Source organism: Camelus dromedarius, chromosome 17, assembly GCF_036321535.1.
Source record: "Camelus dromedarius isolate mCamDro1 chromosome 17, mCamDro1.pat, whole genome shotgun sequence".
NCBI lineage: Eukaryota > Metazoa > Chordata > Mammalia > Artiodactyla > Camelidae > Camelus > Camelus dromedarius.
This window is the reverse complement of record NC_087452.1, coordinates 12,608,016-12,620,853: the sequence shown is the minus strand read 5'-3', so window position 1 is coordinate 12,620,853 and position 12,838 is coordinate 12,608,016. Positions and strand designations below refer to the sequence as shown.

At 33.6% G+C, this 12,838-nt stretch overlaps 1 protein-coding gene across 1 annotated transcript in view; it reads left to right on the top strand.

Moving 5' to 3' along the window:
* LOC105095302 (contactin-6) overlaps positions 1–12,838 on the top strand; it is a 255,776-nt gene that overhangs the window by 42,027 nt on the left and 200,911 nt on the right. Inside the window, exon 2 of the mRNA XM_010987428.3 lies at positions 8,573–8,707. Coding sequence (XP_010985730.2) covers positions 8,653–8,707 — 55 coding nt within the window. The 5' untranslated portion in view covers positions 8,573–8,652. The remainder of the gene's footprint in view (positions 1–8,572; positions 8,708–12,838) is intronic.

Sequence of the window (12,838 nt, the reverse complement as noted above, 5' to 3'; positions counted from 1 at the left end):
CATTTCAAACCTAACACTTAATATATATTCTTATTAAATACCATCTTACTAGATTTAGAAACTGTTTTGAACTATACCAATCTGTTTTGCTTTCTTTTTCTTTAATTTGAAAAGTTTAACAAAGTAGGAAAAAAAATTCCCAGTTTGACTGCTTTTTCTTAAGCATATTAAAAAAAGTAAAACTTTTTCCTCTGATGCTCTAATACTGATCTCAAATAAGTTTATTTAGACTTCCTGCAAACAAAATAAAACAATGCTTCACACACATGGTTGTTTCAGTAAGTTCTTGCTATAAATATTCTTGTTTTGTTTGGTTCTTTTTTAAAATTTGGAATATATGAAGAAGCAAAAAGAATGAAAAGAAAAATAATTTGTTCCTTACTATTAAACTTATGTGTGTATGATATATATATATATATATGTTAAGTTGTTAACAGCATGAAATAAATGCAAATATGATATATAGATCATACACACACACATATGTGTCATAGACATACATGTATCTATAACAAAATTCATAAATATCTAGATTAAAAAGAATAGAGCAAATAAATACACTCTATTCTTTTTAATCTAGGTATTTTTGAATTTTGCTATCTGATATACTCACTATCCCTCCCACTGTCTATTATTCCAGAGGTTAATCAAATACAAAGTAGGCTTGGGCTGAGAACTGCCCACTAAAAACTATTCTCCACGCCATTCTTTAGCCAGAGGCTGGCAAACTGCGGCACTGGATAAAATATTATCCTTGATTTTTTTTTTTTTGTAAATAAAGTTTTGTTAGAACATAGCCACTTGCATTTGCTATTGCCTTGTCCATAGCTGCTTTTGTGCTACAACAGTCCTGTATGGTAGTGGCAACAGAGGCCAAATGATCTGCAAAAGTGAAAGTATTTCCTATCTGGTCCTTTACAAAAAAAGTTTCCCAACTTCTGCTTTAGTGGTTGGTTAGTAGTTCACACATCTTATTATTCGAGTGAATATTGAAAAGTGAAATTGGCATAATTTCCTATCCTCGTGTTAAACAATACTGAAAGCAAAATAATTTAGCTATCTGCTTTAAGAAGTATTTGCTTCTACAGGATAAAACTTTCATTTCAAGACCAACATCAAGACCTATATCAAGAGTCTTACCTCATGGTGTGATGCCCATCAATCTAAAGCTATTATACCATAAACTCTGCCCATTTCTAGTCAGCTCCTCATCTGGCAAGAATAACGTTAAAATCACTCAGCTCAGGCCATAAAAACCTATAAATATTATCCATAACTTCCCCTTGTGAGATAGTACTAAGACTGTCTCAAGTTAATTCTCTCCCTTTCTGTAGTAAGTTTAATAAACTAAATTTGCCTGAAGAACAAATATTTCTTGTCACCATTTTCAGAGATGAGAGTCAATATTACAAATCTTCCAAATTATATTATCACTCACCCTGATTCTCTTATTCTGATTAAAAGAAATGCTGAGAGCATTTTTATGAGATACAATTACCTGCATTTTCTACTTGGGAAACTAGGCTCACAGGGGCTGAAGCTATACTTAGGTGACATGTCCAGTGTCACAGATCGAGAGAGACATCTAGTAAGGAGAACTCTCTATCAGGGATCTGCCTTCAGGCCCCACTCGAGGTCACAAACTGAATAGGGATAATTATTTAGCTCCAAGAGGCCTCAGTTTCCTCACTTATGAAAGCAATATTATCTATATATTGATTGGTTGCTACTTATGATGGTTCAACTTCCAATTTTCAATTTTTCAATTTTACTTTGAATTTTGAACTTCTCCCAGGCTAGCAATATGCTGTATGGTCCTCTCTCATGATGCTGGGCAGATACAGCTCCCAGTAAGCCACCCGATCACGTACATAAACAACTGATACAACCATTCTGTTTTTCACTTTCAGTACAGTATTCCGCATGATGCAAGAGATATTCAACACATCACTACAAAAGAGGTTTTGTGTTAGACAATTCTGCCCAATTGTAAGCTAATGTGAATGTTGTGAGCTTATTTAAGGCAGGCAAGGTTAAGCTATGCTGTTCAGTTGATTAGGTGCATTAAATGCATTTTTGACTTCAGATATTTTAAGTTATGATGGGTTTATTGGGACATAATCCCATCGTAAGTCAAGCAAGGTTGTCGTTTTTTTCAATTCTGAAATTCATTGAAAGTACGATTTCTTATCAGTTAAAAAACTAATTTCTTCATGCTGGTCTCCTTCAGCAAGACTCCACTGCCTCAAGCAAAAGGCATATGAGACAGACTGTATTGATGACTAAGTTAACTTCTCCAGCTTGGCTGCTCTAATAAAAAAAAATGTAGAAATGATTCAAACTATTTTCATAACAAACATATTTGCATTTATTTCATGCTGTTAACAACTTAACATGTAATCATGCCTCCTCTAAGAAAAGAAGTGATGCTTCTTCTGTGATTGCATTAAACACGCTGTGTTATATCTCTCTACTAATCTATCATCTATTATGACTGCCTATTTTGAGAGCTGGCATAACAATTATCATAAGTGATAGCATTATATTCTGAAAACAAAGACTGTGATGGCACGATTTATCTTGCTACTTTGCCTGACTTAATGGCAGTTGGGATTTCCTAGTCTAAATCATATTTTCAGATCATAAATATTTCATTTTTAAATTTATTATTGATTAGTTTGATAGTAAATAACTCCATGAATGCTGAGGGTGGAAATATGCTGTAAAATTATTAAGCATCCTCCCTTATATCTGGCCATGGATTTTTATCATACTGAAATAAAACACTGGGGCTACCTGAAGAAAATGGGTTTGGGATTTTTAATTTACCTAATGCAGTTAATTAACTGGTCAATTAAAAACAAAAGGGCAATTAGTGCTGAGCACATTTGTTCTGATGATGAACATGCCATCTGAAAATGGATCTTAATTTCTGTTACAGAATTCTTTAATGTCAAAGCAATGTTGCTGTTAAGTACAGGAAGAATAAAGCCCATTAAGGGTAATGCACTTGCAGCAGTGATTTCCTTTCATACTAAAGCAACACAATTAAGACACACAGCGAGAAGTTGGCCACAATATGAGGTAATATTCCAACACTGGTCATTCTATTACCCTGTATTTACAGTGATCACTAAGACCAATTAGTAGTAGCTTCTTTTTCCTACTACCAAAGTGAGAAAATCATTTCAATTAGTGCAAAAGGGGAGAGAAACAGATATTATTTGTAATTGACATGAGGATTTTTATAAACTGTTATGCATTAACGAACCTAATTCTTCAGCATCCAAATTGGTGTCACATAGATATATCAGGTTGAGAGAGCTAGACAAGAATAACTCCCCATGTTTTCCTTCTGTCATGCAATGTTATGTGTTAGGCCATCTAGGCACTCTCTAACTTCGAAGTGTAGTTGGTGAGTTCCAACTAGAATCCTTCTTGGGCATCTTTCAAAGGGCTCTACAGAGCTATACATGCACATCCACCTGCCTTTTTATTTAAGCAAATGTTGCTAGTTCTCAGTGCAAAGAGACACTGGAAAGTTCTTTTGTAAAAGGTAAAGAGCAGAGATGCATGGCATCTCTCTTTTGGTAACACCCATTGTCTCCCATGTCTGCTGGGCACACCACAGTTTAACAGGGCAACAACCTCCCAAAATTATTCTGTGGCCTGAAGTCTAGCCAATACTTGACTTCCTTAATCATTCCTGTTTACTAGCATTTGTATCACATTTATAGACTGATTGATGGTTTTATGGCCAGAAAATAGATTGAGTGATGCCTTTCTATTTCTAAAAAGGATTATTCCGAACCAAAGAAAGAAACTGTGCTGTGTAGGTTAAGAACAATTAGTGTCCAGTGTAATCTCACAGTCATGACAATCATCTCTGAATTCTTCTCTCATCTGCCTTTTGGGGTCAGATGTTGATCAATGGCCCGTGGTAAAAAGAGACTGTATTAAGGCCAGCCACTCATAGTCCAAGGTTACCTCAAAATCAAGAACCATTTCTTTCTTCCTTTCTTTTTTGTTTTTTGCTAAACATGCGCAATTCTTGCTGACATGGCGTTAGAGAAATACAATTCCACATTCCTCTACCTGAAATAATCAGAGACAAATGTTTTTAGAGTTTAGAATGTATTAGACCAGAGATCAGCAACAGAACTTCCAGAAGCTCTAAAGCTGTAAAGAGCCAGATAGTATATATTCTCAGTTTTGAGGGCCATATGGTTTCTGGCACAATTATTCAACTCTGCCTTTGTAGCACAAAAGCAGCCACAGACAGTACATAGATAAATAGGTGGTTGTGTTGTGTTGCAATGAAACCTTATTTACAAAAACAGGCAGAAGACTCATTTTGGTCAGCAGACTATAGTTTGCTTATCCTTAATTTAGCCTTTAGAAAGGAAATGTGGCACAAATTTACATGCATTTAGACAATACCTTCAGTGAGCAACAGTTCTATCATCAACCGACATTTTTTGTTTAGCAGCAAAACCTAAGTATTCGTGCAAAGCTGGATAAAACAGACCAAACAACCTCACATTAATTCAGAACTGGTTTTACCACAAAATGAATTTTGCCACCTAACAACTTAGGAGAATATTTCAACTTTCAGAGGTTTAAAAATTTTTTTTGGAATTGCACGGAAGGGATCATAAGACCTATACATATTCTTGAGTTGTAGTGTTTGAAATTGTTACTTTTGCACTGAGAAATTCCATGAGAGAAAAAGGGAACACATATGGTCTGGAGGAGACAAGTCTGTCCAGTTATTATAGAACAATGACCTTAGAAGCTTGGTCATGAACCAAGACACCCACTTCTCTTGGCCAAAATGAAATTTAAAAGATTGCATGGCTTATAAACTTCATCTAAAATCAAGTGCTGCTGGTGCATTTCTGAAACTTTTTTAGAGTTTCAGGAAGTTCTTTTAAGTTAAGTTTATATACTTTCCTCCTTTATTCTGCCTCGAGCAATCTTTAGGATTCTAGGAAAATAGAAATAATTCCCATGGCTATTTTGCATGTCAATTTTACCTACTAAATTTCTACCACATTTTGCTGTGAGTAAATAACCAGACTCTTCTTATTTGGATTGTTCTCATTGAGCCAGTGTATTCTCCTACCTCAGGCAATTTAAACTTTCACAAATGGAACTTCTACAAATGGCAACTGATGCATAAATATTAGCTATTTAGGCTATCTTTATAGAGCACTGCCAAATAAAATATCTCCTGGGCTTTGCCCTCATTACAGGATGTTGATAAGCAATCAGATGGTAAAGGGCAATATTTGCCATGAAATTATACACTGGGTTGAATCAAACAATCTTAGAATATTAGAGCTGGAAGAAATTTAAGGGTGATTTCTAGGTCAAACCCTTCCATTTTCATGGGAGGAAGCTGACAATCAGTGTGATTATAAATGAAACACCCAAAATTACTAAGCTGGTTAAGAGAAAGACAATTGTAGAAGCAGTGTCTCTAGATTCCCAGTTTAGTCTTTTTCTTCATAATACTAGATTGTTTGATTGTCAAATGCAAACTAAACACATACTCAATGAATACCTATGAGCTCTACATTACATACCACTCTATATATTGTGAGCAAGTGCTACATACGGTTTTATCTTCAAGGTAAGCTATGGAAATGTTGGCAATATAATGCAGCCTTTGATAAATACAAGGCTCATGGGGTATACATCATGCCAGTTTGCTCTAGAGTCTTTAAGAAAATGTTCATATAAATTCAGGATGAAGAATGAATATAACAGTCAGATGATTCTGGTTGCAAGACACAAAAATACAACACAAACTGGATTGGGAAAAAGTTTTGTCTTATTGACTCACATCTGGGATTTCCGGGTTTTAAACATGGAGAGGAATTTCATAATTTCATGATGCCACGTATGAGTATAGGTTCTTTAGATGGAGAAACATGCCATAATAACACTCAGATATGTGAAACTGGGATGCACGAAGCAAAACTCCTATTTCCTATAGAGCCAACTGAGAGATGGGGCATGCAGGGAAGCACACCTGGGGACAGGATAACAGCAAGCTGGGACTTACATATGTCAAGTATGTAAGGACAGGATAATATCAGCTTGTGTATGGCAAATAGGGAAGGGTTAGCTGGATTTTGAGGACTTCCAGGACATTGGGTATTTTGAATAATTCTACCAGCTCTAGGAAAAAGGGCTATTCTTGGTTGTTAGATAACTGGAGGCCTCTGGAAATTAGGCTTCTGTGGATTACAACCCAGAAATGTTACTGCCTTATAAGGGAAGTAGTTGGGGTGGGGTCTTAACAAACTGTCTACCAAAGGGAATTGGGAGTTTTTAGCCATGTCTTCAAAATTGGGTCAAGACAGTACCTGTGAAATGTCATATTACATTGGATCAACAGATTTATATCTTAGCAACTTTACTATCCTAATATTATTGACAAAAGTCTTGGCTTTGTTGTCATGGGTTTGGCTTAGGTCACATGCCCATAAAAACATTGCAGCCAGGGGAATGAATTCCTGATTGAAGTATTGTTGGTCACATCCTCATCCCTGGCACTAGGAGGGAGAAGAAATATCACTCTACTTCTTTGGACTGAGGGTGTGTAGGGAGATGGTTCCTCAAAAAAAAAAAAAAGAAAGAAAAAGAAAAATGAAAAACAAAAAAAGACAGGGCTTTTATCAGAAGAGGGTGGCAGAACTGCTCAGTTGTAAAAAAAAAAAAATAATGAATGTCCATCAAATAAGTAGATAATTATAAGTTATAATTAATCTTGTAAACTAGGAATTTTGGGGAAGAGCGGTACTGTTTCTAGTTGTGGCATTATATTTGTGTAAACAGATCCTCTTCAGGGAAAATAAGGATGTATGGTTATGTCACCACCACATGGTTTTTCAGAGAGCTGTAGATCCTAAGGGGGAATTCTATGCAAGTCAAAAAGCATCCATATGGAGATAATGTACGATGCATATGCAAAGTGAATAGAGAGTAGATCTGTGAGACTAGCCTGGAAGTATTTACTGAGAAATCTGACTGGAAAAGGACAGAAAGAAATTCATTCTATATGACCTTGAACACCATTCAGAAGACTTCAGATGTTGATGCAATGGAGAGAGATCAAAGGTTTTAAAATACTTGCATAATTGGACTGAATCTTTGTTTTAGGAAGATATTTTTGACTTGCAAGAAAATATATCTCCACTATATTATAAGTTCACAAAGCATCTTATCATTTGATATACAATAATTTTATCAAATTCGATGAAGGTGAACTTTTTCTATACTTTTTTTGAGATTATGACTTTTATGAACCTTTTACTAGATTTCTCATTTGGAGTAAAAGCCAAACAAACACTTTATCTTGATTTCATTTATGATTGGAAACCTTAAATGTCAAAGTAAATTAGAAAAAATTATGATGTAATTACATAGGAAATATATGTCTCATACTTGAAAAATAAGACTTGGAGAAATTAATTTCCTGTAGAAATTTTGTAGCACAATATTAATTTTAGTTATAGTAACATTAGAAAAGATAATGTTCCTAATGAATATTATCAACAATATTGATAATAAACACTTAAAAAAATGTATGAAATGTATCAAGTAAAATCTGAAAACAGAGTGCAATGACAGGCAACTCCTATCAGATATTAAATATATTAAAAAGCTATAATTCTAAAAATATTAGATAGCTTAAAGGCATAAGCTAATAAGAATTTAGTATATTATATGATTTGTATTCCAAATTAGTAGAGAGAACAAAAAAAGATTATTCACTAGGTAGGGCTAAGATAATAATTTTAAGCCAACAAATAAAGCAGAGAAAATATCTTCACTCAAATTTTATATCAGAAGGAAGTTTCACACAGTTTAAAAAGTAAAATGGAAGGACACAATTATAAAAAAAACTTAAGAAAAATCAGATGAATCTTTTTATGGCCTAAGAATAGTAAAATACTACTGGAACATGAAAAGCAAAGAACAAACTTTTAAAATATATTAATTTCTGTACATTAAAAAATCTTCTAGATACAATGGCAAATAGGAAATTTGTTGCAATAAATCTGACAAAGTTACAAAAAAAAATCTATGAAATGTATAAAATCAATGTTAATATATATAAGATAGAACAATATTTCATCTTATTCCTAATGGTGTAAAATAAAAAATAAAGGCCAAGAATAGAATTGTGAGAATTAGGTTATTATGTTTTTAAACCTCTCTAACATTTCAAAAAACAAATGAATTTAAAATTATACTCATGAAAGTGTTAATTCACATGGAATAGATTCAGTTGGATCACATTCCAATCCATTAACCACTACAGCAAATTTTACAGCAAATTACATGTATATCTAAGGTGTAAATTGAAATTATTAAAATAGGAGCTGAAATTATGGAAACTTTGCAAAATACACGTATATGTAAAAGTAGACCTTTAGGTTACTTTATTTGGATTATTAATATTTTAATATTAAATTGAACCAATATGCAATAATTCACATACGTTTAGAATATGCATGCTTGTATATTTCTCATTTCATGACTATTTTGTTTTTTTCAGACTCTTATGATACTGACTGGAAGACAGACATTTTTTTCTGGCTGACTGTATGGGAGAAATTTTGACCTTAAGAAGTGGAAATGAGGTTGCTATGGAAATTGGTAATTCTGCTGCCACTCATAAGTGCTTGTGCAGGTAAAGTGTTTTTTATTATGAGTTTTGATTGATAATCTATTGGCATTTTATTTTTTTTCTACAGGTGAAGCAATTTTCAAATGTATAATACGTTACTTAAATGACTAAATGATCAACAAAATTGTGAAGGTCATCTCTATGGATAACACAGGGAGCTTAATTCTTGAAAAAATATATCAAGCACTATTTTTAAACAAAACTAAGATTATTTCGATTATAAATTGTTAAACATGAAATTTCTACACTAAAATAAGTGATTAAATAATTTTTGTCATCAGTAAACAATGAAGAATATTTCTTTTCTATTTCCTTTCCAGTGAAATTTTTAACATTAAAATTGAAATATATATTTTCCCTCAAATTTAGCATTCGGTATGGAAGAAAAACTGTATTAATATAGAAGAAAAAGTGATATAGAATGTTATGTCAGAACTAGAATAACTTCAGAAATGTTTTTCCTTTCCATTTCAACAATACATTCATTCATTCAACCTAAATATATTGATGTCTATGTATCAGTTAGCTTCGTCTATGTAACAAACCATCCCAAATCTGAGTGGATTAAAATAATAAATTACCCTGTATTTAGTTGACAAGTCTGTAGCTTGACAATTTAAAATTGGCTCAACTGGGCTATTCCGTTGGTTTTGTCTGAGTGTATTAGATCTGTGGTTAGCTACTGGGTCACATGGGATCAGGCTAGCCTAGGAAGTTCTCAGTGATATAACTGGGATACCTATGCTCTGGGCCAAGTATTCTTTCAATCTCTGAGAATTGGGCTCCTTTACATAGTGCCTGATCAGGGTTCCAAGAGAAATCAGAAGTGTGCAAGATTTCTTAATATCAAGGCTTGTAACTGACACAGTGTTATTTGCACTGCATTCTTTTACCCATTCCAAGTCACGTGATCAATCCAAATTGAATGGATATGAAAATATACTCAGTCTCTTAATAGAAAAGCTACAAAGTTACAGTGTAAATGGGAATAATAGCAGATCTTTTTATAAATAATCCACCATAGTCTGTTAAGGACATGGAAGAATTCTATTCTGAATTGTAAAGCTTACCTCTGGTGAGTTGCCAGTTGTGGATGTCATCTGGGTCATGTGGTTGTAAGAGCAGCTCTTCTACCACATCATACTGCTTTCCATCAGCTGAGGTAATGAGTAGTATTGAAGTTTCATATATTCATAACAAAGCCCTAATATATTGGGAGAAACAGGAACAACCATAGTAACTTACAAGCCAGAAACACAGTAATTATAAGATATATATTAATAGAAATTCCAAGAATTGGAAAGATAATAATCTTAAAAAGCTATGAGAAGGCTAAAATATGCAGAAATCAACCATTAGAATCAGAAAACCATATAAATAAAGGTATTTTCACTTGTAGAGAATTCACTGGCAAGAAGTGTTAATCATATTTATTCAAAGTTATTACACTATTTTGATCTGAGTCACTTCTAACTCTCTGTAACAAAAAAATCAGAGTTAAATAACAATGTATTTTTCATAGATGAAAAAACAGCAGTCATCAAGGTGCCCCCAAATTATACATATGTGAATAAGAACTATATCCCAACCCTCAAATTTCAGCTTCCTATCAAAATTTAACTTTAACATTTTGCTCTTTAAATATCTATATTGAATCAGCATAGTATCCCTAAAAGACATTTTATGTTAAATTAAAATAAATTATTATTCTCGGTGCATGTAACAGATCTGAGAAAGTCTCTAGTTCTTCTGTTAAGTTTTATTTATCTAAATTGGATGTGATTCAATATGTCCTTTTCCTTTATCCTAAAGGGAAAAAATAATCATATATCCCAGGTGTACAATTTCTTTGTGAAAGAACAGATTGTATCTTTTTTTTTAAAAGCCATAGCTATTTAAATAACATAATCTGAGTTAAACATTGCCCCAGAGGTAAGATGCTGATAATTATAAACATGAGAGCATTGCTTTAAATGTTTGTTTTTTAGAGATTTCATGGTGTCTCTCTCTACTTGCAGGTACTATGGTAGTTTAGAAAATTAGATTCCCTAATGATATAGTGCTATTTCTCTCTCTCTCTCTCTCTCTGTCTCTCTCTCTCTGTGTGTGTGTGTGTGTGTGTGTGTGTAGGTATAATCTTCTTTGTTTTCCCAAGACTTAGCTTTGTTTTGTACTGAAAAACTACCAAATCTTTCACAATTATGTGTTTTTTCCTTTCCATTTTTACTGTTACATTCTTTTCAAAATGTTGACATTTTAAATCTCTTCAGATTCTAAATTAAAATTTAAAATTTTGCCCCCAGTCTCTCCTGTATTTTTTTCTTTTAATTAACTTTACTTCTTCTAACATCTTTGCTATGGACATTGGCCCTTAAACCTTTACCATGAGCTTTAATCTATCTACACAAACATTAAGGTTCTGGAACATTTTTGAAATGATGAGTATTAAGAGTTCTATTGTTCTATTTCAGTATTTTTAAAATATTATAAGAAAATCAAGATCCACTTAATTAAGAAACATGGTTGCTAGTTATACTTTTTAATTACTGCATTAATGTATGTGGTAGGCTACATAACTGTCCCCAAATATATCTAGGTCCTAATAGCTAGAACCTGTGAATTTTACATTAAATAGCAAAATGGATTTTGCAGATGTAATTAAGTTAAAGGTCTTGAGATGAATAGATTATCCTAGAATATCTGAGTGGGAAATCACAAGTTCCCCTGCAAGAGGACGCCAGAGGGGGATTTGACACAGAGCAGAAGGCTATATGAGAGAAAGAGGAGAGAGACTTGAAGATGCTATGCTACTGACCTTAAGTATGTAGGAAGGGATCATGGGCCCAGAAATGAGAGGACTGATGCTCCAGAAGCTAAAAAAGGCAAAGAAACAGATGTTTTATCCTTTGGAAGGAGTGTAGCCTTATGGATACCCTGGTTTCCATCTTGTGAAACTCATTTTGGACTTCAAACTTCCAGAACTGTGAGAAAATGAATGTGTGTTGTTCTAAGCCATCAAGTAGCAATTTTTAGAGAAGCCATAGGAAATGAATACAATATGTTTCTTCCTCACTAACCTTCAAGCTTTGGAGAGCCAGGACTGTATCTTCCTGGCATTTGGTAGAGATTCAGTAAATATTTGTTGAATGAACAAATGAATGAATTAGATTTGGTGTTTTTGGTACTATTTGTAACATCATTAAGTGGAGAAAATTTAGCCATATAATTTCCTCTAAGGAACAACTGGTCCATTCTATCCCTATACCACTGCCCCTCTATTATGATGTTATTATTATAGAATTTTAGATATGGGACTCCAGTAACATTTAAAAGTTTCAAACTATGCCCTATTTGAATGTAAACTCCATGAGAGCAGAGATTTCCATCTGTTTTTTTTCCTGTTTCTCCATCACCTAGCAGATGGTCTGTAAATAGTTATCAAATGAATTAAATAAAGCAGTTCCATTCAATTCAACAGATAGTTTAAGTGTTAAATTGATTGAGATGTGCCAGGCACTGAGCTAGATTAGCCAATAAGAGGGCTAATGGTCCCTGCCCTCTTCAGACAACAGCCTAAAAATGGAAACCAGCAAGCAAGTCGATAATTTCAATAAAGTACAAGTTGCTATTTGAGTAACATAGTAGGGAGTACATAACATAGAAATGTTCTAAGAGGACACCTGCTGCTTTTGTCAGCCCTCAATCCATTTCTGCCTCCTCTGACAAGAATATTTGATTTTTATTGAGCAGCTACTCTTTCCTATCACTCATGTGGTTTCAGTGAGACTGGTACAATCTCATGATCAGTCAACAGGCATACTCCATCCTCCCTCACCATACTATTTGGTTCAGGATATATATTACATCTGAACAAATCCCTGGGCTTTTGTGAAAATAAAATGACAGAAAGATAATCTCTTTTTGCTGTTCTAGTTAGTATAAAGATGTACCAGGGGTCACTATGGAGGAAAAGTCCACTTGGAAATTTAGTAACACAGAGGCAGGATATCTAAGGGAAGAAAGGCACAGCTTCTTAACTTTATCTTTGGAACTTGAAGTAATATAAGCCAGTAAGGTGCCTTTTTTCCTATTTTAGTCTAATTTGAAATTCTGATCGTTGTGGTGGAAAGAATT